Source organism: Nicotiana attenuata, unplaced genomic scaffold, assembly GCF_001879085.1.
Source record: "Nicotiana attenuata strain UT unplaced genomic scaffold, NIATTr2, whole genome shotgun sequence".
In the NCBI taxonomy this organism is placed as follows: Eukaryota; Viridiplantae; Streptophyta; class Magnoliopsida; order Solanales; family Solanaceae; genus Nicotiana; species Nicotiana attenuata.
Genome location: NW_017670954.1, coordinates 68,839 through 91,515, shown reverse-complemented (window position 1 = coordinate 91,515; position 22,677 = coordinate 68,839). Strand labels below are relative to the sequence as shown.

The following is a 22,677-nucleotide window of genomic DNA, read 5'->3' as shown; positions in this document are numbered from 1 at the left end:
TTTAAATAAGGATGAAAATTGTCTGATTTTGCATTAGTACGTAAAATATATTATTTAATACTAATATTTATTAATTATATATTTATGATATAGGTATACGCTCAAAGCACGTATCATAAGACTAATATATTAGCGAGTGTATAAATACATTTAAAGACAAAAGTATTTGACAGATTATAAATAATAATTCATATTATACTACAGTCAGTATTACATACGAGCATTTTTTAAACTATAATCTCAGCCTAACTACTGACCATAAACCAACGACCCCTAATTAGCATCTTTTTTGAACAATGCCAAAGTATGATGACTCACTCTATTCACAAGTAGCAACGTCGTATGATAACTGTATCTCTCGCACGTGCCACCTATATAATAGGCACGCTTGTTGCGCCGCTATAATACTGTGATTTGTGAGTGTGCGAGTGAGTGAGTGCTCGCTTAGATCTGATGGATAGTAACAGCCTATTCTTCTTTTACTGACTTCCCCTTTACCTTTACCTGAGAAAAAGTAAAGAAAACACGAATACAAACAAAATAGAAAAAGAGAGGAAAAAACATTAGTCTTTCCCACCTTATAATCGGCTTCTACCTATCTGTCCTGCCCACTTCTGTTACTAGCATAAAGATTATCAATGGGGGAGGTTAATTTGCTTTCTACTCATTCTCTTTTCTTTAATGTTTGAGATTTCTGATTTTGGTTTGTGCTAATTAACTTTTTTTTTCGTTTTTTAGGAAGAGAAGAAGCCAGAGGAGAAAAAACCAGAGGAAGAGAAGAAAGAGGAGGTACCCAAACCAAGCGGCGACGAGAAGAAAGAGGAGAAAAAGGCAGAGGAAGCAACACCAGAACCTCCACCACCACCACCACCACCAGAAATTGTATTGAGAGTTTTCATGCATTGTGAAGGTTGTGCTCGTAAAGTCCGCAAATCCCTCAAAGGCTTCCAAGGTCTAAAAATCCCGTCCTATTTTTCTTATTTTCTCTTTGTTGTAGTAATCTGTATCAAGATTCATTTTCAACAATCGGATTCTTTTTTTAAAGTTTCTTCTTTATTAATCAAATGTCTCGAGTTCTGGCCTCGAGGAATGAACTGGAGTACATCCTGGAATCTTGACCGATACGATCGGATTCAAGTTACTAATTAATTAGACAACTGGGTTTCGGAAAAGGAAAAAACATAGAAATAAAATGAAAGGAAAAAGCATGAAAGTTTTTGAATGGTTTATGCAGGAGTTGAGGATGTAATCACTGATTGCAAGACGCATAAGGTGGTTGTGAAAGGGGAAAAGGCAGATCCACTAAAGGTTTTAGAGAGAGTACAGAAAAAGAGCCATAGACAAGTTGAGCTTCTCTCTCCAATCCCAAAGCCTCCGCCGGCTGAAGAACCCAATAAGTCGGAGGAGAAGGAAGTCGCTAAACCCCAAGAGAAAAAAGAGGAGGTTGGTTTATTTGTGCTTACTCATTAATTTCTTCTTTTGATGGTTTCTCACTTTACTCTTTTTTTCTATTCTGGGGTTAATTTGTTTTTAAGGTATAAGTCATCCATATGTTTTGTATGTTTGTTTTATGCAGCCACAGGTGATTACTGTAGTTCTGAAAGTTCACATGCATTGTGAGGCTTGTGCTCAAGAAATCAAGAGGCGTATACAAAAAATGAAAGGCAAGATTAATTATTTTGCTTTTATTTAATGTTATCTTTTCGCGTAAATGAATTACTATTGTCTTCTGCTTTATTCAATTTGCTCATAAGTATTGGTTTTCTGGTTATTATGCCTTTTTACACATTTCAGCTGTATTTATTAAAAAAAAAAAGTTTTTATTCAATTCTTTTTTCCTCCTTTTCGGATCTCGAAAATAGCGTTGGATACTTGAGGATTCTCTATTTTCTTTATTCCTTTCACAATCTGTACATTCTTTAGTTAGAATAGAATATTCAATTCTTAAGATTCTCTTGAAATTCTTCAACTGGAGATCGGTTCAAACACATTTCGTCCACTACTAATTACTCCCTCCGGTCCACAATAAGCGATCAATTTGCATTTTTATATTGGTCCAAAATAAGTGTTCATTTATATAATCAAGAAAAAATTCAATTTGTTTTTCCAAATTTACCCTTATTTACGTATCTCTAAAAAGTTATATTTATTTGAGAAGAGAAGTAAGTGCTGCTATAACTTTGCTGCAACATTTAATTAAGGATAGTTTAGTCACACTAACTATTTTTGTCTAGAATTTAGTATTTTCTTGATGGGTATGCCCAAGGCAAATTGGTCACTTATTGTGGACCGGAAAGAGTATATAAGTACTCATTTGCTAATAAACTACTTCCTCCGGTTCACAATAAGTGTCAAATTTGCTTTTAGCACGCCCATTAAGAAAATACTAAATTCTATACAAAAATACATACTATGACTAAACTACCCCTAATTAAACATTTAATGTAAGGAGTAAGAAAATTTTTTAGGGATATGTACATAGGGGTTATTTTGTAAAAACAAATTGAATTCTTTCTTGATTACATAACTGGACACTTATTTTGAACCAAAATGAAAAAGCAAATTGAACACTTATTGTGAACTGGAGGGAGTACTATTTGAATCTTTGGAATCAGTTACTAGCGTTGCCTGTTAGGTATCATCAAAAGTTGCAAGTAACTTTGGAAATTGATACCATCAAGTTAGTAATTATTTTCTTGGATATTAATTTAGGCGTGGAGAATGCAGAACCAGACTTAAAGAACTCACAAGTGACAGTGAAAGGTGTGTTTGAGGCATCAAAACTGGTGGATTATGTAAGTAAGAGAAGTGGAAAACGGGCAGAAATCGTGAAAGTAGAACCAGAAAAGAAAGAAGAAAAGAAACCCAAAGAAGAAGCAAAAGAAGAGAAGAAAACCGAAAAAGAAGCCAAGAAAGTTGAAGAAGAAGAAAGCAAAGAAAAAAAGGAACAAGGAGGAGAAGCAGCAGCTAAAGAAGAAACAGTAGCACCAGCAGCTAAAGAAGAAACTGTTGAACAAGTAAACCCAAAAGTAGAAGTGAAGAAGAATGAATTTTACTACTACCACCATCCTCAGAATTTTCAAATGCATCCACAGAGATTTGCACATGAAATGCATGCGTACCCTCCACCTCCACAGATTTTCAGTGATGAAAATCCTAATGCATGTTCCGTGATGTAAATTTGGAGGGACATGAGGGGTAGAATGGTAACATGGGAAATACCCATGGCCATTTCTGGTGCTCTTCATGTGGCCCTATCTTGGGACTCGCTTAAGTACAACTCTGCTATAGACAAATACTGTACAATTTTGTGAGGCCTTTGTACCTTTTTGTTTTCTTTATTATAATCCTGCTGTTACATACTCCCTATGTATGATACAATAAGATAATACTATATGACAATTTAATATACTAATTGCCCCTTCTGATTTACTGCACACTACTGCTCCTTCCCTCACTTCCTCCTTTCCCTCCGCTGCATCACTACTTTTTCAATATCGAACTGCACCAATGCTTTTATAAATGAGTAAAAACGTAAATATTATTGCACCCAATTTATGTGAAGATTTTTAATTGAGCCTGAAATAAAATCGAGCCTGAAATTTAAGAAATAAAGAAAGACTTTTGAAATTTGTGATTTAAAATAAATCATAAAAATTTGTGTTGCTAGAAATTATTTCATTAAGGTTAAAAAGAAAATTTTAAAGTTGAATTGTTAAATAATAAAAAAAGGGCGTTATTCTTTTTGAAATTGACCAAAAATCAAAGAGTGTCACATAAATTAGTACAGATAGATACTACTTAATTTTGTCCCAATTCACTTGACACAAAATTTATGTGGCACGTTTTTTCTTTTTAGTTTATCCTAATTTTTTTTTATATACTTTAAACAAATTAATTTTAAAATTCTTATTTTCTCTTTAATGAGATGATTAATAGTCATAGAAATGTTTAAGCATGTTTCAGACAAAATTTTAAAAGTGTTTTTTCTTAAACTTCGTGTTAATTTAAGTAATTTTATTTACATAAATATATATTTTCAATATATTACTTTATATATCTATGTATAATTTTTCAAGCAGAACGGAAGTGCGCTCGCAATCAATACGCTTCATCTGCTCATATCTCTTCACAAATGGCATACAAAGTTTTTTTTTTTTTTTTTTAATTTTATTTTTATATGTGAGCAGTATGACTTATCATTACAACTCCGCTTGTACGCGAGTTTGAGTTGAGGTTGAAGAGGTTTTAACATTTGATTTTTTGTTCAAAATTGATATTTATCTTGTATTATTTTCAAGCAATGAATATACATATAAATTAATTTTTTGAGAATAACTATTTATATAAATTTGTGATTTTTTCAACAAAGTAGTGTGAATGACACCCGGGTAGGATAGTATCTCCGCCACTATTTATCACCCTACGCCTGCAGCTCGAAAGGAAAATTGTCGCCTATATATGGGATTTAGAGGAGAAGGAAAAGCAGGAAACAGGAATCAACCAAATGAGATTTTTTTTCGTTTGTATAATTTAAAAAAGTGAAAAATGTATGGTTTGATTAACTGCTGTTAAACGGTCACATCATTGGTGGTTGTATATTATAATGTATGGATCATGTTCTTTCAGTCCTTTTATTAACGGAAAACTAAAAGTGGGTAGGAATCCTACCGTAGGATAATGGAGTGTTGGTTAAGATTGGAATGTGCACGAGGTTAGTTTTTTGTAATGATAAATATGTGATATTTGCTTTAAAAGTTAAAAAAAGTTTTAGAAAACCATTTGTCTAAAACTAGTAGTTTAGAAACAAACCAAAAAAAATTAATCAAACAAAGCTGTGATGGTAAGTTAAATGAATTATCTTTTTAAATTGATTGTATAAAAAATAATACACAGTATTAGTGTATTTCAACTTGGATCTAGCATATTACTATTGTTTTATTTTTCATATGACTAATTCCACTCGTTGTGGGTTCACTACAAGAAAAAGCCTTATTTACGACCAACTTTTATGGACGAGTAAATAATCTCGTCGCTAATAATATATGTATTGGGACGAGATTATATTGCGGTCCTTAATGCTTTATTTTATTGCGAAGGTAATAAATCTGGTCCCTAAAAAAATAGTAACTGGTCCCAAATTATAATTGAGAGGCCTTGAGTGTGAGAGAGTCCTGCCAAATCTAATACCAAAATACTAAAAAATTATTTTTTTCTAAAAATTAGGTGCCAAAACTAAAAAGTAAAAGGTTTTAACAAAATTAAACCCCTGTTATCTCAAAAAGAGTGCCGCTAGAATCCTCTGCCCTAATCTCCCGTCAAGCTAGCGTTAGAGCCGGTCTGCTCATCTGGTCGTGTGCGAGCCAAAATCGATCAACTGATCTGATCATCTGTCCTAGTTTCCATCTCCTCCTTTGAGAATCCAAGGTATGCCTCCTCTTTCAAGTTGCTCTTTTTCTTCTTCTTCTTTCTTCCATGAATTGCATATTAGTCAGGTTTTGAAAGCTAATTATTCCAAGGTATGCCTCCTTTGAGAATCGTCTGGTTTTGAAAGCTAATTATTCCATGAATGGCATATTAGTTTTATGTATTCAGCGAGGGATTAATCTTGAGAATATTTGGGCTGCTATAATTTTTACTGTTGTTTGCTCAAGTTTGTTGTTTGGGATTTCTTCTATAAACTGATTAAATAACAAAAAGTTTGCTCAAGTTTGTTGTTTGGGATTTCTTCTATATGCTGATTAAAAAACTGAAAGTTTGCTCAAATTTGTTGTCTGGGGCTGCCCTAGTTTTATTTATAAACTGATTATTCTTGCTGTTTCTGAAAGTTTATACTACTTACATTGTGAATATTTTTGTGCGTTCACATTTTCCTGAGTTTCGTTATTCTGTTATTCTGTCATCTAGCAAATAAAAATTTCTTTGAGCTGAAAACAGAGGAGCCGAGTCGACTAGAAAGTGAGACCTTAGAGTTGAATCGGTTATGTTCATCTGATCATAACAAGTAGTGTGCATCGTAGTATTTTTCTTATCTTTTATCTTTATTTAATTTCATTTTTATTTACTCTCCAAGGTTATGGCACCTAGTAAGCAATGGATGCAACTTGTTGATAATCGGCTTGATGAAGCCTACTTAATCGGAGTGCAAAATTTTTTGGATTATGCTTTTCAAAAAACGGGAGAAGAATATGAAATACGTTGTCCGTGTGTCAAATGTTGTAATACAACTTTAGGAACTCGTAAGACAGTTGAGACACATTTGAAAGTATATGGAATAATTTAAAATTATACTTTTTGGTATCATCACGGGGAAAAGTTAGGTGAGCCACTGTCAGAATCAGAAGATGAAGACGGTAATGAACTAGAAGAATGTGAAAGTGAAGATGAAGTACAAGAATTGTTGAGAGATCTATATCATAATATTGATAGAAGAACCGTGCACACTGATTGTGATGATTTAATTGAAGAGGAACCAAATATTGAAGCAAAAAGATTTTACAGGCTATTGAAGGATTTCGAGCAGCCACTGTACAAAAATTCAAAAGCTTCAAAGCTTTCCTCTTTGATTAAATTGCTTCACATCAAAAGTATGGGTCGTTGGAGTAATGAGTCATTCACAATGTTATTGAAAATGTTAAAAGAGGAGTTGTTACCTGATGGTGCCGATTTGCCAAAATCGTATTATGAGGCAAAGAAGATAATTCAAGACCTTGGCCTTTCCTACAACAAGATTGATGCTTGTACTAATGATTGCATGTTATACTGGAAGAAGGATAGCTTACTTGATTCTTGCAAAGTTTGTGGTGCGTCTAGATGGAAAATAGATAGACATAGCGGGGAAACAAGGAATAAAAAAGGTAAGAAGATAGAATCAAAGACTTTACGCTATTTTCCATTAAAGCCTAGGCTTCAGAGGTTGTTTATGTATACAAAGACATCTACTTTAATGACATGGCATAAAGATAAAAGAGTTGATGATGGAATAATGAGGCTTCCAGCTGATTCAATGGCGTGGAAGTCATTTGATGAACTTCATCCTTCATTTGCGACAGAGCCTCGTAATGTCCGACTTGGACTTGCTAGTGATGGATTTCAGCCATTTCGAAATTCAAAAACCTCATATAGCATTTGGCCTGTGGTTCTTATTCCTTATAATTTACCACCTTGGTTGTGTATGAAACAAGAAAATTTTATTTTGTCAATGCTTATTCCAGGTCCAGATAGTCCAGGAGATGCAATTGATACATATCTTCAACCATTAATAGAGGAATTGAAGGAGTTGTGGGAAGTTGGCATTGAGACCTTTGATGCATCATCCAAATAGAATTTTAAGTTGCATGCTTCTTTGTTATGGACCATCAATGACTTTCCAGCCTATGAAAATTTATCTGGATGGAGTACAAAAGGAAAATTGGCATGCCCATGTTGCAATAAAGACACCTCCTCAATTCGATTGGCTAATAGTAAGGGCGGAAAAGATGGCAATCCACCGGATTTGGCAACAATTTTCTTTGAGACCCGTAAGAAATATAACAAGCTTATTGAACCTGAAGCAATTGAAAAACATGTATGTTTGGTAAATTGAATATGTAAATTACTTAAAATTATGGTGGATTCAGATTTTAAATGTGTTTTTATATATTTTGTTGGCTCAAATCGAAGAAATAGTTCAAGCTGATCCATCTCTACCTAGCATAGAGATTGTAGAAAAATGTTGTGAACCTCAAACTCGTAGCCATGTATTTGTATTTGGGGGTGGAGTGAAGGCGAAAGACTTGAAAGGTGGAACTTCTTCAAAGGCTGAATTATTGTCCGCGCTACGTTCAACTCGAGAAGAAAACAAATCTTTGAATGAGGAAAACAAATCCTTGAATGAGCGCTTGTCTACCTTAGAAGATGAGATGAAAGAAATGAGGAAAATGAGAGAGTACTTCACTGCTCAACAATCACATGTCCCGCTTACGACGACATCACCTATTTCAACTGAATGACCACTGTTTTTGTCTGCTGACCAAGTTAGTCACCATATACCCAACTTTTTAATTTTTATTCAAGATTTGCGTATTGTCAACTTCTATATTACAGAACTGAAGTGATTCAAGTATGATTTTTAGGATATTAATGTTTGGTTAGCTTATGTTTTTTAATCTTATTAGTGGAACTTCCTACATGCTGCCTTAGTCTGTTGAAGTTTCTTTTATTGGTTGAGGATTTTCTGTAGCTTGATCAACCTCGTGGTCTCCTTCTTCCGATGAATATCCAACAAAACCATCACCCCACTCCTCTTCATCATCCTCCTCACGTTATTCTTTCCACAATTTAGAATTAATAGCCATCCCCTTCACCTTTGTTTGAATGATCTCATTGTTGTTCCCAGTTGACAAGGCATGTTCACCTTCAAATTCCCCATAGGAATTAACTGATTGAGAGGGGATATCAAAAACAGAGGTGTTCAATGTGACTAAAGGCTGTTTAAGCATGGTAGTAAAGGTGCATTGGAACTATGGGCTTAGGTGTTTGTTAATTCTTTTTCCAGATTACTCAAAGATTTATTTCGTCGAGCACCTACTTTTTTAACCAAATTCAGCCTGCCTGGCCCTACTTGATCATTGATTGTAATTGGAACTAGTTGTTTGGACATCCCAATATCATGTACACCTATTGTATCATGTTGTGTACCTACCATTGCACAATCATCTCGTGCTGCTGGTATTGTGTTTGCATCTGGAACTGTCCCAATATTGCCCATCAAAGATTGATGCAGCTGGAAATGTATCTGCTGCCCCTCAAGTTGTTCACCTGTAGTATTATTTGTTGCAGAGCTTTCCACTGATTTAGCAGGTGAAATGAAACCTATATTACCAAAAATAGGTGCAGGTCGAGGACTGCAATTTTCATGCTGTTCAGCCACTGCCTTGTGTTCTGCTGTATCATTCACAAACTGTTGCATGTTCTTATTTGAAATGGTTTTTTTGGTGGACACCATTGTCCAATCTTTCTCATCTAACATCTGAGTTGTACCATCAACTTAGCCCCATCTTTTGGAACATTAAAGTTCCCTGCATTTATACAGTTGCTATTGGAATTTCAGGTGCTCGACCAAAAACCTGGCATTGCTTTAAGTTTCTAGAATGTGTAGGCGAGTGCCCAAATGAAATGACTACATTTTTGATCTCCACTTCTTCTTGCACCTTGTTAACTACAAAAACCTGACCTGCAGTAGTCCTACCATTTTGTGTCTCCACGTCACCTGCTAGTTTTTCAACAAAATCAACAAGTGCAGCAGTAGATTTGGTAGCCCCAACATTTGGTCGATCAGTAGTCATATTCAACGCTACAGTAGCCTCCAACTTTGAACATGCAGTAGCTGCTTCACTTCCATATTTGTCAACATGTCCTACCACTACATCTGTTGCTCGATCAACATTAGTTTTAACCACCCCAGTTGCAGCTTGAAAACTTGCTGGTTTTTGTCTTGGTGATACCACCCATTTTGTAGGTGATTTTCTTGCTGAAACCACGTTCCAAACCCCCTCTTTAGTATTTGTATTAGTACCCTTACCTGCACCAACTGATTTACCAGTGTTCACTTCCATACCAACACCCGTTTGCCCAGTCATTTTACTGTCTAAAATCTGGTCCTCAGCAACATATTGAGCCAGAGTCTCCTACTCAGTTTCAGTTTGAGCACTTGTACATTTATCCTCTACATTGACCACCTTACAATCTGTAGAAACTCTTCGATCAGCAGTTGCAATATGATCATTTGTAGACTTCCCAATTTTCACAGGTGCATCTGCTCGATCAACAACTACCTTTAGGCCTGCTGCTCCATTGAAACGTGTAGCCTCAATTTGCCCATCTCCTACAGTAACCGCAAACAAAAATTCAAGATCTCTTACAATGGCTATGATTTTGACTAAGAGCCAAATATTGAAATTGTGCTTTCCGCTTTTTTTCTTTTGGTGTATGGTACCTGACTGTTTCCTGTAAGATTATTTGGTTGCATTATCAAGTAGATCTCTACTGCTGGTATCCAGGTTCAAATACTAGATTTATTTTGGTGCTGTCATAGCTTTAACGATATTTCATGCTAGTTTCCTAAGAAGCTATCCATTCCTTTGTGCTTGTCAACTAACATAAGTAGTTTTTTAAAAGATGCAAATATTAACGATCTTTCAAAGATTTTAACTGGTTTTGGGCTTCATTACCAGAGATGAATGTTTGCTAGTGCTTGGGGTAGCTACTTTGGTTAAGGTATCACACTTTTCACATGATGGACTTGGCTCCTTTCTACTACATCTTATCGCTAGCGTCTCTGGTAGATGTCTGCCAAATACAATAATTTCCTAAATTAGAATCTTTGAAGTTTGATATGACTGTAATGATGAAACAGTAGTATTTTGTCATTGACTGAATTTTACAACCTGAATGCCTGAATTGAACTGAACTTCCCAGGCTCTTGGTCAATCTCGAATGGTAAATCTCGAATTGTCTTACTGGAATTTATCAAACCAAAGTAAGATTAACCATTCCAAAGCTTTTCTAATTAACTTTTCTTATATTCTTGTAGCCTTGTTGATGTTGCTGGATAACACCTCGTGAATTTAGACTGCTTTTGGGGTAAGCGATTTAACTATTGCTCATTTTAAATTATATATGTTATTTTACCAATAGTTGTTTATCATTTTTTTTCAATCTTTTGTACTTACAGGTTTTGAAGATTGAAGCTACAAGTCAAGATGCAAGCTTAGAAGATGCACAAGCTCGTTATTTATTTTGCTAAAAATGTTATGCAAAACTTGATATCATAGTCCAGCGCAGGATGATAGCTAAGTTTTTTTTTTGTTGAGGTGTTGAGAAAACATAGAAAGTAACATCATCATTGGATTACACCTTGATATCTTATCTTTTTATATCTAGATTTTTTGATAACAATTTGATATTTATTGATAAAAATTACTTTTTGTTTCATTAAGCTTTTAGGACTACTCATGGTTATTAATAGACCATGAATATTTCGCTAAATTACAAAATTATTTTAAATAGGGACGTCGTCTCTAAAAATAATCTAGGACCAGTTAAAGGTTGGTCGTGAAAATGGTTTAACGACCAGATGTTTTGTTGGTCTCTAATAGATAATTTAGGACCAATTGGCGTTGGTCGCTAAAACGATTTAACGAAGGGAATATATATATTTATCATCGTCTATTAGGGACGAGAAATATAGTCTCAAAATGTTATTCCCGACCAGGTTTTCTGTCCGTCCCTAAAAGGCAATTTAGGACCTGATACAGTTGGTCGCTAAAAAGATTTCACGAGGGGAATAAATATTTTTTCATCGCCTATTAGGGACGAGAAATGTGGTCTCTAAAAGTATTTCACGACCAGTTTTTTGTCCCGTCTCTAAAGTGATTTAGCGACCAGGTTTTTAGACCCGTCGTTAATGACTTTTTTCGGCGAGGCTATTATGACGGGTTACGACCAGTTTTTCCCCGTTTTTCCCTTCCTTAAAGACCGTTTTTCTTGTAGTGTACGTTGCTATTTGTAATATTACCCTTTTATTGTCTTAACTTTTTAACATTTGACAGACTCCACGGAGAAGGTAACCCTCCGGCACATATTCAGGCAAGGGAATAGGATAGCTCATCATCTGGCAAAGAAGGCGAAGGCAAAGGGAAAATAACATTTTGTACTACCACCCTCTTATGTAAACCCTATTGTGGAAAGTGAACAAAAAGAACTCTATGTTTGTTAAATCTTTATCTTATGGTGCTTGCAATATCCTAGCAAGCTTAGGCAATCAAAGTATCCTTAGCGACACAAATTATGAAGGTTATGTACGAAACATTAAGTAGTTTTTAATATAATATATTTTCTGTTTGCTCAAAAAATACTTTTTTACATCTTATAATGGAAAATTTTCATAAATACAACTTCTGTTAGAGTATATTACTGTTAGGACCGGAAAAAATCAGGTGTCATGCGGAAGCTAGTAAAGCAAATTTTGAACGACGATAAGTCAGATAATAAAAGAGAAATATACCAAAAGAGACACAAACATTTAATGTGGGCCGGTCAATTGACCTATGTCCACGGCGGAGATGAGCAATCCACTATATAAAAGAGAGTACAAAAATATTGAGCAAACAACCTCGCGAAGAGGCAAACACAAGTGACACAGTAACACTTGTCCCGTTAAGTTCTTGCCCCTAAACAAGTCTCTCAAATCCCTTATGGCTATATTGTGGATGCTACTGAATGAGAAGGAAGGATCCTCAATTTATAAAATTCTAAACCTTTTTCTACAAGAAAAAGGGCTAGCCAAATATGGGAGATTTATAATTTTCTTCTACAAAAAAAAAACCTAATTATGGTAAATATGTTGTCCTTTCTTTCAAGAGATAGGAAAATCAAATATGGTAAGAAAATCAGGAAAACACCTAACAATTCTTCCCCTTGGCCTGAATTTTCTGACAAAATAAAATTGACCCACCTTCTTTCAGTACTAGAAATCCACCAAAAAACCGACCAAAAAAATCGACCAAAGTTGGTCGGTTATGGCCAATTACCGACCAAAACGCGACCATTCACGTGTGGACGGTATTTTGACAGTCGGAAAAGAATACCGACCAAAGTTGGTCAAAAATTACCGACCAACGTTGGTCGGTCAATTAAATTCAAAAAAAAAATATTGCAAAAAAAAACTGACCAAAGTTGGCGGTATTTTTCGACCAAAGTTGGTCTGTATTTTAATTATGTAATCAAAAGATTCACCATCTGGGAATCGAACCGGGATGTGTACTGTGGCAGGATACTATTCTACCACTAGACCACATAGCCTGCCCTGCATTCTCAAAGCACCATCATCCCCAATAGTGACCTCCTTAGCATCACCGTGCTGGACCGTGTCCTTAAGGACAAGCATATGGGGGTCATCATACTGACTCTCCCTGATATGATCATAAAGAGAAGACCGGGGACCACACAAGCCAATACTCGACTAGGCTCTGAAATATCCGATCTCACAAACTGGCTGGTTAAGGCCTGAACATCCAATGCCATGGGCCTCTCTGCTGCTGGTAGATAAGCCAAACTCCCCAAACGCTCTGCCGGTGACTCAAGGCATCGGCACCACATTGGCCTTCCCTGGGTGGTACAAAATAGTGACATCATAGTCCTTAAGCAGCTCTAACCACTTCCTCTGACGTAAATTAAGATCCTTCTGCTTGAACAGATGCTACAAACTCTGGTGATCAGTATAGATCTTACAAAGGACATCGTACAAATAGTGCCTCCAAATATTCAGGGCATGAACAATAGTAGCTAACTCAAGTTCGTGGACAAGATAGTTCTTTTCATGCACCTTCAGCTGCCTGGACGCGTAGGCAATCACCCTACGGTCCTGTATCAACACCGCGCCGATGACAACTCGCGACGCATCATAATAGACTGTATAAGACCCCAAACCTGTAGGCAGTATCAATACTAAGGCTGTAGTTAAAGCTTTCTTGAGCTTTTGAAAGCTCTCCTCACACTCGTCCATCCACCTGAACGGAGCACTCTTCTGGGTCAGCCTGATCATAGGTGCTGCAATAGATGAGAATCCCTCAATAAATCGACGATAATTGACGGCACCTCCGTGAACCATTGTGACGGCACCTAGTCTCTACGACTAGGTAAGCCTAACATTTTGCAAAAAGAGGAATGAAAATATAAAAGCTATCGACTAATATGTAAATTTAAAACAAGGAATTTAGATGCCGCTCGACATATACAATAATCACTTCCGAACAGTACATAAACTCTCCCAAAACCCGGAATGTCATAAGTCACAAGCTAAAGAAAGACATAGTACTCCCCTACTCCATAGTCTAATACAAGAAGAAAATACAAGAAGGGTTGACATGGGGTAGAATAGATAGGGACTTCGAGGTCTGCGGACGCGGCAGATATACCTTAAAGTCTCTATAGCTGGCTTGCCTCACTGGTGATATGGCTGGTAAGAGGTACCTGATCTGCACACAAAAAATATGTGCAGGAAAGGGCATAAGTACACCACAACGGTACCCAGTAAGTGCCAAGCCTAACCTCAGTCGAGTAGTGACGAGATCAGGTTAGGGCCCTACTGGTATATATATAACAAAATAAGATAGAATGCAATATCGCAGTAAAGATAAATACTAAAATTTAACGAGAATGAAATCACAGAAAAACAACAGCTCAGTACAGAGAGATAACCACAGGGGATCTACCGGGATACCGTCCTGTAGTCCCAAATGTAAATGTGTTGGGGGATATCCCGGGATACCATCCCGTAGTCCCAAACATAAATCTACAGGGGATCTCCCGGAATACCGTTCCGTAGTCCCAAAATAAATATGCAGTACAAGGGGATCTCTCGGAATACCGTTCCGTAGTCCTAAAGTAAATATGCAGCTGAACTAAACAGAGATAGCTATTAAAGTAAGAAACCACAATCTAGGCTAAGTCCGAGTCAAGGAAGAACATGAAATTTCACTAAAATATGCTGCACAAAGTTTAGATAGGCAGTTAAGACAGTTAAGACAGTTAAGGTACGTAGGCATGCTTTTTTCTAAGCTAAACAAGATAGTTGCATATACTAGTGTTGCTCAATTAAAGGAAAACAGATATTTGCTTAATGAAAACGGGGTTTTTCAACAAATAGCCCGTGTACACACTCGTCACCTCACTACATGGCACTCATATATCAAACAGTACTAAATCCTAAGGGGAGTTCCCCCACATAAGGTTAGGCAAGCCACTTACTCGAACCAAGCTCAAATCAATCCGAAATAACGCTCTTCCCACGAATATCCGGCTCCGGATGGCCCAAATCTAGCCAAATCAATTACATAACATAAATATAGCTACAAACAACTAATTTAGCTAATGAAATCAAAGATAAGGCAAGAGAATAGAAGAACGCCCAAAAATCCTCCCCGGGCCCACGTCTCGGAATCGGGTAAAAATTATCAACTAAGACCACCTATTCACTCACGAGATCACTCGTGCAAAAACCATCCAAATCCGATGCCTAAATCCTACTCAAATCTCAAATTTTTTGTTGGGAAACTTTTCCCCCAATTTCCCAACTTCTTCACTCAAATTCATTAATTTAATGAAGAAAATAACTATGGATTAATGAAATATGGTCAAAATAGGATTAGAAATCGTTACCCAATGATTTTCTATGAAAAAATCTAGAAAGATCACCTTCCACCGAGCTCTAAATCGAATTTTGTGAAATGAATTTCAAACCCTCGAATCTGCCTTTTTCTGCCTAGTGATTATCGCACCTGCGGGTAGGGGTGTTCACGGTTCGGTTTAGTCGGTTTTTGATTAAAACCAAAACCAAACCAATTTAATCGGTTTTTAAAATTTTAAAACCAAACCAAACCAAATTAAATACAAACCATCGGTTTGATTGTTGTTGGTTTGGTTCGGTTTTTCGGTTCTTAGTAAGCTAATGACAAGTCGATAATATTAAAACAACGCTAGACAACAATCTCAAAATAATTTGCCAAATTTATGCTTTTTATATATTTCTTTGAGAACTGAAAGTTTATTTACATGTTTATATGAAAAGAATGAACAAAAAACAAACTAAAAGTTTGCTTTCTCAAGCATTAGCCATTGTCGTCTTGCAATTTGAATGTGCTTTCTTTACTCTTGTGGTGGTTTTTTTTAACTCTTCTTTTAGGCAAAAGTATGTGCGGAGGATTAGAGAATTAGAGTCTATTAATGAAAAGAAATTGGTCGAATCCTATTGTTTTGGGCTTAGACAATCTTTTAAAATATAACAGGATAAACCAAAATTCAAAATAACAATTAAAATTATTAACAAAAAGATATTATATTGTATATAAATAATTATTAAATTTTGTATATACTTAATCGGTTTGGTTCGGTTTATTTTTCGGTTTTTTAAAATAGAACCAAAACCAAACCAAATATTATCAGTTTTTGAAATTTAAAACCAAAACCAATCCAAATCAAAAAAAATATCGGTTTACTTAATCGGTTTGGTTCGATTTTCGGTTTGGATCGATTTTCCGTCAAACCGTGAACACCCCTACCTGCGGGTCAAGGATCGCATCTGCGGTCCCACACCTGCAGAATTTCCATCGTAGGTGCGGCTTTTCACTTAAAGCACCTTATCCGCATCTGCAATCAAGAAGTCGCACCTGCGTATGCACACCTGCGGACCTTTGTCCGCTTCTGTGGTCCCAGACCGTTCCTGCGGTTCCTTTTCTCGCACCTGTGGGCATCGCAGATGCATAACTCCCGTCGCACCTGCAATCCCAGACCTCCTTCCCATTTCCGCTTCTGCGGTTCCATAGCCTCTTCTGCGACTCCGCACCTGCGGCCCAAAGTGCGCATGTGCGAAAACACCAGGTGCAGCAACTTCACACTATTGAAAAATTAATCTACGGTGACGCTTGGAAAACCGTTTCCACAGACTGTTAAACCGTTGCCATAGCGATATTGGAACGGTTTATAGCCCGTTCCATTAGCCTGCGTGCCCATAGGTCTATAGGAACGGTTCTGGCAACGGTTTTGCGTCGCCGTTACTATATATACTTCTATTACAACGGTTTTCCATTTCTCTGTTGGAACGATTATTTTTTCCAATTGGGACGGTTTAAAACCGTTACTATATTGTTTATACAACGGTTCTTAACCGTTACCATACTATTTAATGCAATATTTACGTAAGCTATTGTTACGGTTATATATGGATATAACAATGGTTTGTTTAAGCTATAGTAACAGTTATATTTTTATTGGAACGGTTTATAGATCATTTTGGAAAAGTTTATAAGACCTATTGCAACGGTTTACATTGTCTAATGGAACATCATTTGTGTCCTATTGCAACGGTTTTGGTAGGCTATTGTGTCGGTTCAGTTAGAACCAAAATATAGCACCTGTTATAAATAAATATTTATATATATATATAATAAATTATAATAACACTAAAATTTAAATACATCATAAAATGAAACTATTAATAATATAAAATTATCCATCAAGCAAATAATATCCATAAAGCAAATGTTCTACCCCAAGTGCATAAGTTTATTACATTTCAAGAGAGTAAGTATGTTTCAAAAATGTTGATAACAAAAGATTCCTAGAACATTCATCTATAACAATTCAAAATTCATCTCAAGTAAGGTCTAGTTCTTCTTCATCATCCATTTCTTGATCTACTGATCCACCTACAAAAGAGGATAAATAATGTTATTACCCTTCAAGAGAATCCGCTCTAAGAATACTCATAGCACAAATTGCCATGAAAAAAGAAAAGAACATGAGAACTCCAGAACCAACAATAGTAGTTGTAAAACAAAAAGAAACTACAACAAGAAGTTCAAGTATTCCAAGTTGGCCATGTTTGACCATAACAAATGGTGAAGAAACAACTTTTTGATCCAAATGGGACCAATATTGGCATCTGAAATTATTCTAATCACAGCATATGCTCAACAACACCCATTCTTTTTAGCATTTAGGCCAAGGGAACAAATGAATGTTGTGCAATGGAACCTTAAGAGTTCATTTCCATCTGCAATATGAGAAGGTGGACTTAAGTGCATTCTTTTTACTCCAATTCTATTGGGCATTTGGTCCTATCTTTAACTTAAAAGACCCCAGCTGGACCCCTTCCCAAACGTGTCTTTTCTTAATTAATTTTCACACACACTTCCCCAACATCTCTGCTCTATTTATACACAAAACCATCCAAACCTCAAAAACAAATAGAGCTCAGACAGTCAGATACTTCTAGATTTCATTCAAGATTCTTTTTGCAACTTTTGCAAAGATAATTCAACTTTCACATAATGGGTCAGTTTACAAAGTAATCATTTCCCATAAGGAAACTCAAACTCAACCTACTTTACAGCCTTAAAGTGCACTGCCCGAAAAAGCAGGAACCCCAAACAAGACAACCAAGTTTGACACATAAGTCCCAAGTCCCAGTTACAACTATAACCTCAACCATTGACTCTCAGTCTGTCATAGAGAACCATTGACTCTCAGTCTATCATAGAGAAGTTAGATACCAATAATACCAAAATAGGCACATCTATAGGAAGAAAAAAGGATATTATCATATCCACTCTGCATTGAACCAAAGGAAAATCCCAAGCAAAGGAGGAGAAGAAGAAGAAATAGAAGAAGATGTATAACATTTGGTACGTACTGACCTTGATTGTTACTACCAGCAGATGGTCGACTGTTTAGTTGAACAGAAACTTGTTGTGCAGAGGAAGCTTCTACAGGTGAACGTGCACTGAACCTTAACATGTCAGGATCAAGTCGCAAATCTAGGTTTAGACGCTGAAGTCGTGCGATGATGTTCATTGTAATATTTTGTTCCATAGCATCCTTTTGTTCGTTCAACTTTTCATGCATTCTTTGTTGCATCCTCTCCTCCATTTCCTCCATTTTCTGCTGCATCCTCTCATCAGTAGCATCTACAGAAGATCCACGATTCCCCTTTTGCCCTTTTAATATAGTCTTGGTAACCTCTCATCCATACATCTCACACAACCTGGATGTTCAGGTCCCATGACTGATGCAAAAGCGTCAACTGAATGACTACCATCTTCACTTTCCTGAGTTGATTGTATTCTCTCCATTTCTGCCTACAAACCAAATGCGAGAGAAAAGAGATTAAGTAACTAAAATTGAATCAATGATTAAGAACAAATAAATAATCACGACAAACTTTAAATTAGAAATTCCGTACAATTTTACTAATCGTATTGTCATATGAGCTTTTGTATACTCGGCCAAGTTTTCTTTTTCTTGTAGGCACAAAGATGTCCTTACTTGATAGAGTATCTGAAGTATCAGAGATTTCCTTCTTTTTTTCCTAGTTACATGAAAACAGGTATAAGAATCTTTCCACAAAAAGTTAGCAAGTTCATAATTTAAAAAAAATAAGAAAGATAAAACATCGAACCTCGTGAATTAGAGCAAAAGGTATTCTGCCAGCAGTGTGCGGACATTTCAACTTATTTCGATTCTCTGTATTGGTTTCGGACATTTTCTGCAAATAGTCAACTTATAAATTTAATGCTATAGAGAAAGAAAGGGCGACTTATAGATGGAGTAAACTTCATATAGTGATCTTCTACATTATTGATACAGAGACTACCTAGCTAAGGGATAAGTTGGGTGCTAACCTACATTCCTTCACATAAAATAAAATAAGAAACAAGCAGAGAATAGGTCACAGAAAGAATCGATGTAATTACCTTGTGAGGACCGGAGTTTCAATATTTAAGAAGATCCTTAAAGTGAGATTCCGGAACATCTACTGGCCTATTCTCCATTCGAAGCTCATCATTTGCATAGGCTTTAAAGTGGTTTTTCTTCAATTGATTCTTATACTTTCTCCAAGCAGTACAAACTGATTCAAAAACCCATTGTTTTGCCTCGTCAGGAATGTCATATTTTTCCTAAAAATTTAGTGTAATTGGGTTAGTGTAAGAAATAAGAAATATCATCCACGTTTATTGGACATTGAGAACTTCATACCTTGATATATTTCCACATATCATCTTTTGTATCTAGTTTCCTCCAATTAAATATATTAAGAGGACAAAAAGTCCACTCCTTGCCAATGTGCCAAGGAAGCTACCCAACTCTTTCACCACTTCTTTAGTAGGACCAACGGGTTGATTATACTCATTTAGAGTGATTATTTTACGCTCCTTTCTACCATGAACACTTGGCATTTGAGTACGACCTATTTTTCTTTCTGGCGAGGAGGGGCATGCAATAGTACAAAGCAAAGATAATCATCAATCACTATTTTTAGTTAATTTTATGATTAAAATTTATATATATTTGCCTTGTTCCTCAAGTTGTTCAATTTTGCTTCATGATTGGTCGAATCATCAAATCGTTCATGTACTCCCTGTGATGTATGAGTGATGGAATCCATATTCGCTTGTTGCACTTGTTCGTGTACACCTTGTGCTGCTGAAGAGGTGGAATTATGTGGCACTTGCTGCACTTGTTCTTGCAATTGAGATCCACCTTCAGATTGTCGTTCTTCAATTGCATTTGACCTTATAGCTTTCAAGACTGTTTTTGTTGTCAACGACGAAACCTTTTCGTTTCGCAAAGATGAAGGTAATCCACCTTCTGATTGTCATTCTTCATTTTTATTTGACCTTGTAGCTTGGAAGGTTCTTTTTGTTGTCAACGATGAAACCCTTTGATTTCGCAAAGATGCAAGTGATCCAGCTGGAATGCGGTTGGATATTTTATTATTTTTGCTTGAGCACCCTTCTTGATTCATGACTATTCAAATATTTTTCAGATTCTGAAAAGCAAACACAATATAGGTTAGCAAATAACAGAGGAACACTTAAACTAAAAAAAAGCTAACTTGAGAGCTCACCTGTGCAGATTTGCTGCCAAAATTGCTGCAGAAAACTGATCAGAAACAACCTAGATTTCAACTTTTAGTTGCTGCAATTTTGCTGTTAAGTTGCAGCTCAACAAGAAATAGGACAGTATTAGGTTTTTAAACAGGAAGAAACAGGACAGTATCAGCAAGAAACATGACAGTATCAGCAAGAAACAGTTTCTTAGATGATACCAAACAAAGGTATTACTCAGGTGTAATCAACCTTCTCGGCACATTATTCACTTTTTTGGCTCCAGAATCAAAGCGGAAGTCTCTGGAAGAGATGTCAAGAGAAAACGAAGAATGAAACTTTACATCCAAATTCTAAATACAGCACAACAATTTCAAAATAATGTGGTTTATAGTTTGTATAATGTAACTCAATATCATATACTATATGGACTCATAAATTATGTTTTTTATGGTTAGTGTTTATCTCCATGGAAATTTACATCAGTTTATGCATTTGAATGGCAAAGTGAAAAAACAAAGTTGATTTCTTGAGCCCAGAATGAAGTTATATAATGAACATATATTCAGAACCTTAGCAAAATACTTCACATGCCATTTATCCTTTCTGTATCGTTCCATCTGCAACCACCCACACCTAGCATCCTACATAACGCGGATAGACAGAGGTGAATGCAGCTTTCGCGCTACGGGGTTCAACTGGACCCACTATTTCTGATTCACAGCATATATAGATAGATATATAAAACCATCAAAATTTCAACAAGTATTAAATCTGAATAAATAATTTTAAAAGTTCAGTGAATTCAGAGCTAAGAACCTTAAAAACCTCAATAATTGTATCCATTAAGCTTATGCATGGAGTTAGATACACAGATTTACCACTCTAATTCTTTAGACATGTTTGGTATCATCTAAGAAACTAAGGAAAACTGATTTATAAAAATAGGAAATAAAGCTTGACTTGATAAAATTTAAAAAGCAAAGGTATTACTCAGGTTATTTATCATCATTAGTTGGAAAATAGTTTAAGTAATTGGTTTTCTTGAGTCACATCTAGGACATTTCAAAATTTCTTGTTCTGGAAATGAGGCTTGATCTCTGAATATACTGATGAGTTTTGTATATTTATTCTCTGTAATACTATTAAGATCCAATTTTTGGAATGAAAAAGCTGACTAATATCATTTATATTAGCTATAATATTGCTATAATTTCATTGAGTATAGAAATTACCAACTGTGTTTCACACTTGAAGACTTGGACAACTGAACCAGAAGAGGACGTGGGAGAAGGGTTGGGCCTCGACAACCGAACAAAAGTATCCCAAATCTCTCTCAATTAATTCAATATCTACAATAATGTTACTAGATCTCAAATCCTGCAAAATTAAAGCATGTCAGAATAATTTTATAAAGGATATAAACAAAAATAATCATAAAATATTTATTAAAAAAATGCAGTATCACTCACTCAAAAAAGAATATACTTAAAAGAATTTCGGAATTTTCTTATTTAATCATCTGCTTCCATCCAGTCCCAATCAGTATCATCAAACCCATCCTCCTCTTCCGATGTTTTCACCATTGTATCATGTGAATTAGATGGAGTATCAATGATATCAATGGGTACATCTTCTCTTGACCATCTAATGTCAACATCAAGTAATCTAGATGAGGAACCAATGTCATTATTAGGTTCCCTCCAAAATGTGTCTTCATTATTAGGACAGTTCTCTTCCTCTAGATCATACAAATCAACAGGTACTTTGCTCCTCGCATAATAAACATCTTTCTCAATTGGATCCTCCACATAAAAACTTGATAAACTTGTGATGCCAAAACAAACGGGTCATCTGTACTGCATAATCTATTGAAGTACACCCGAGTTAACCCATAATCATCTATTTTATTACAAAATCAATCACATCTAAACAATAAAACACTAAAACAACCCCAATAATCAATCTCAATGATATCCCAAATCGCTCCATAATAGATAACCTCTCCATCGATGGGATTTTGGTCCCTAGAACTAGCAAAACTATCTGTTGTTGCCGAGAAAGTCACTCCACTATTTTGAGTCTTGCATCGGGAATCCCGTTCTTTGGTGTGAAATCGGTATCCATTAATAAAATATGCCGTATATCTTTTGGCTACCATATTAGGTCCTTTGGCTATCCATCTTAATTAATCTAGCACAACAATATTTTTAACTTTCTCTTAACAATTGCTGAATTCCCGATTGTGATC

General features: G+C 35.7%; 1 protein-coding gene across 1 annotated transcript; it reads left to right on the top strand.

Annotated features, from left to right (window-relative positions):
* Nucleotides 1-405: 405 nt before the first annotated feature.
* Nucleotides 406-3,432, top strand: LOC109244765 (heavy metal-associated isoprenylated plant protein 7-like). The gene is made up of 5 exons (XM_019411905.1): nt 406-647; nt 739-952; nt 1,235-1,443; nt 1,577-1,664; nt 2,713-3,432. The coding sequence occupies exons 1-5, from the start codon at nt 639-641 to the stop codon at nt 3,177-3,179; spliced, it is 987 nt and encodes a 328-aa protein (XP_019267450.1). The 5' UTR covers nt 406-638; the 3' UTR covers nt 3,180-3,432.
* The last annotated feature ends 19,245 nt before the right edge of the window (nt 3,433-22,677 follow it).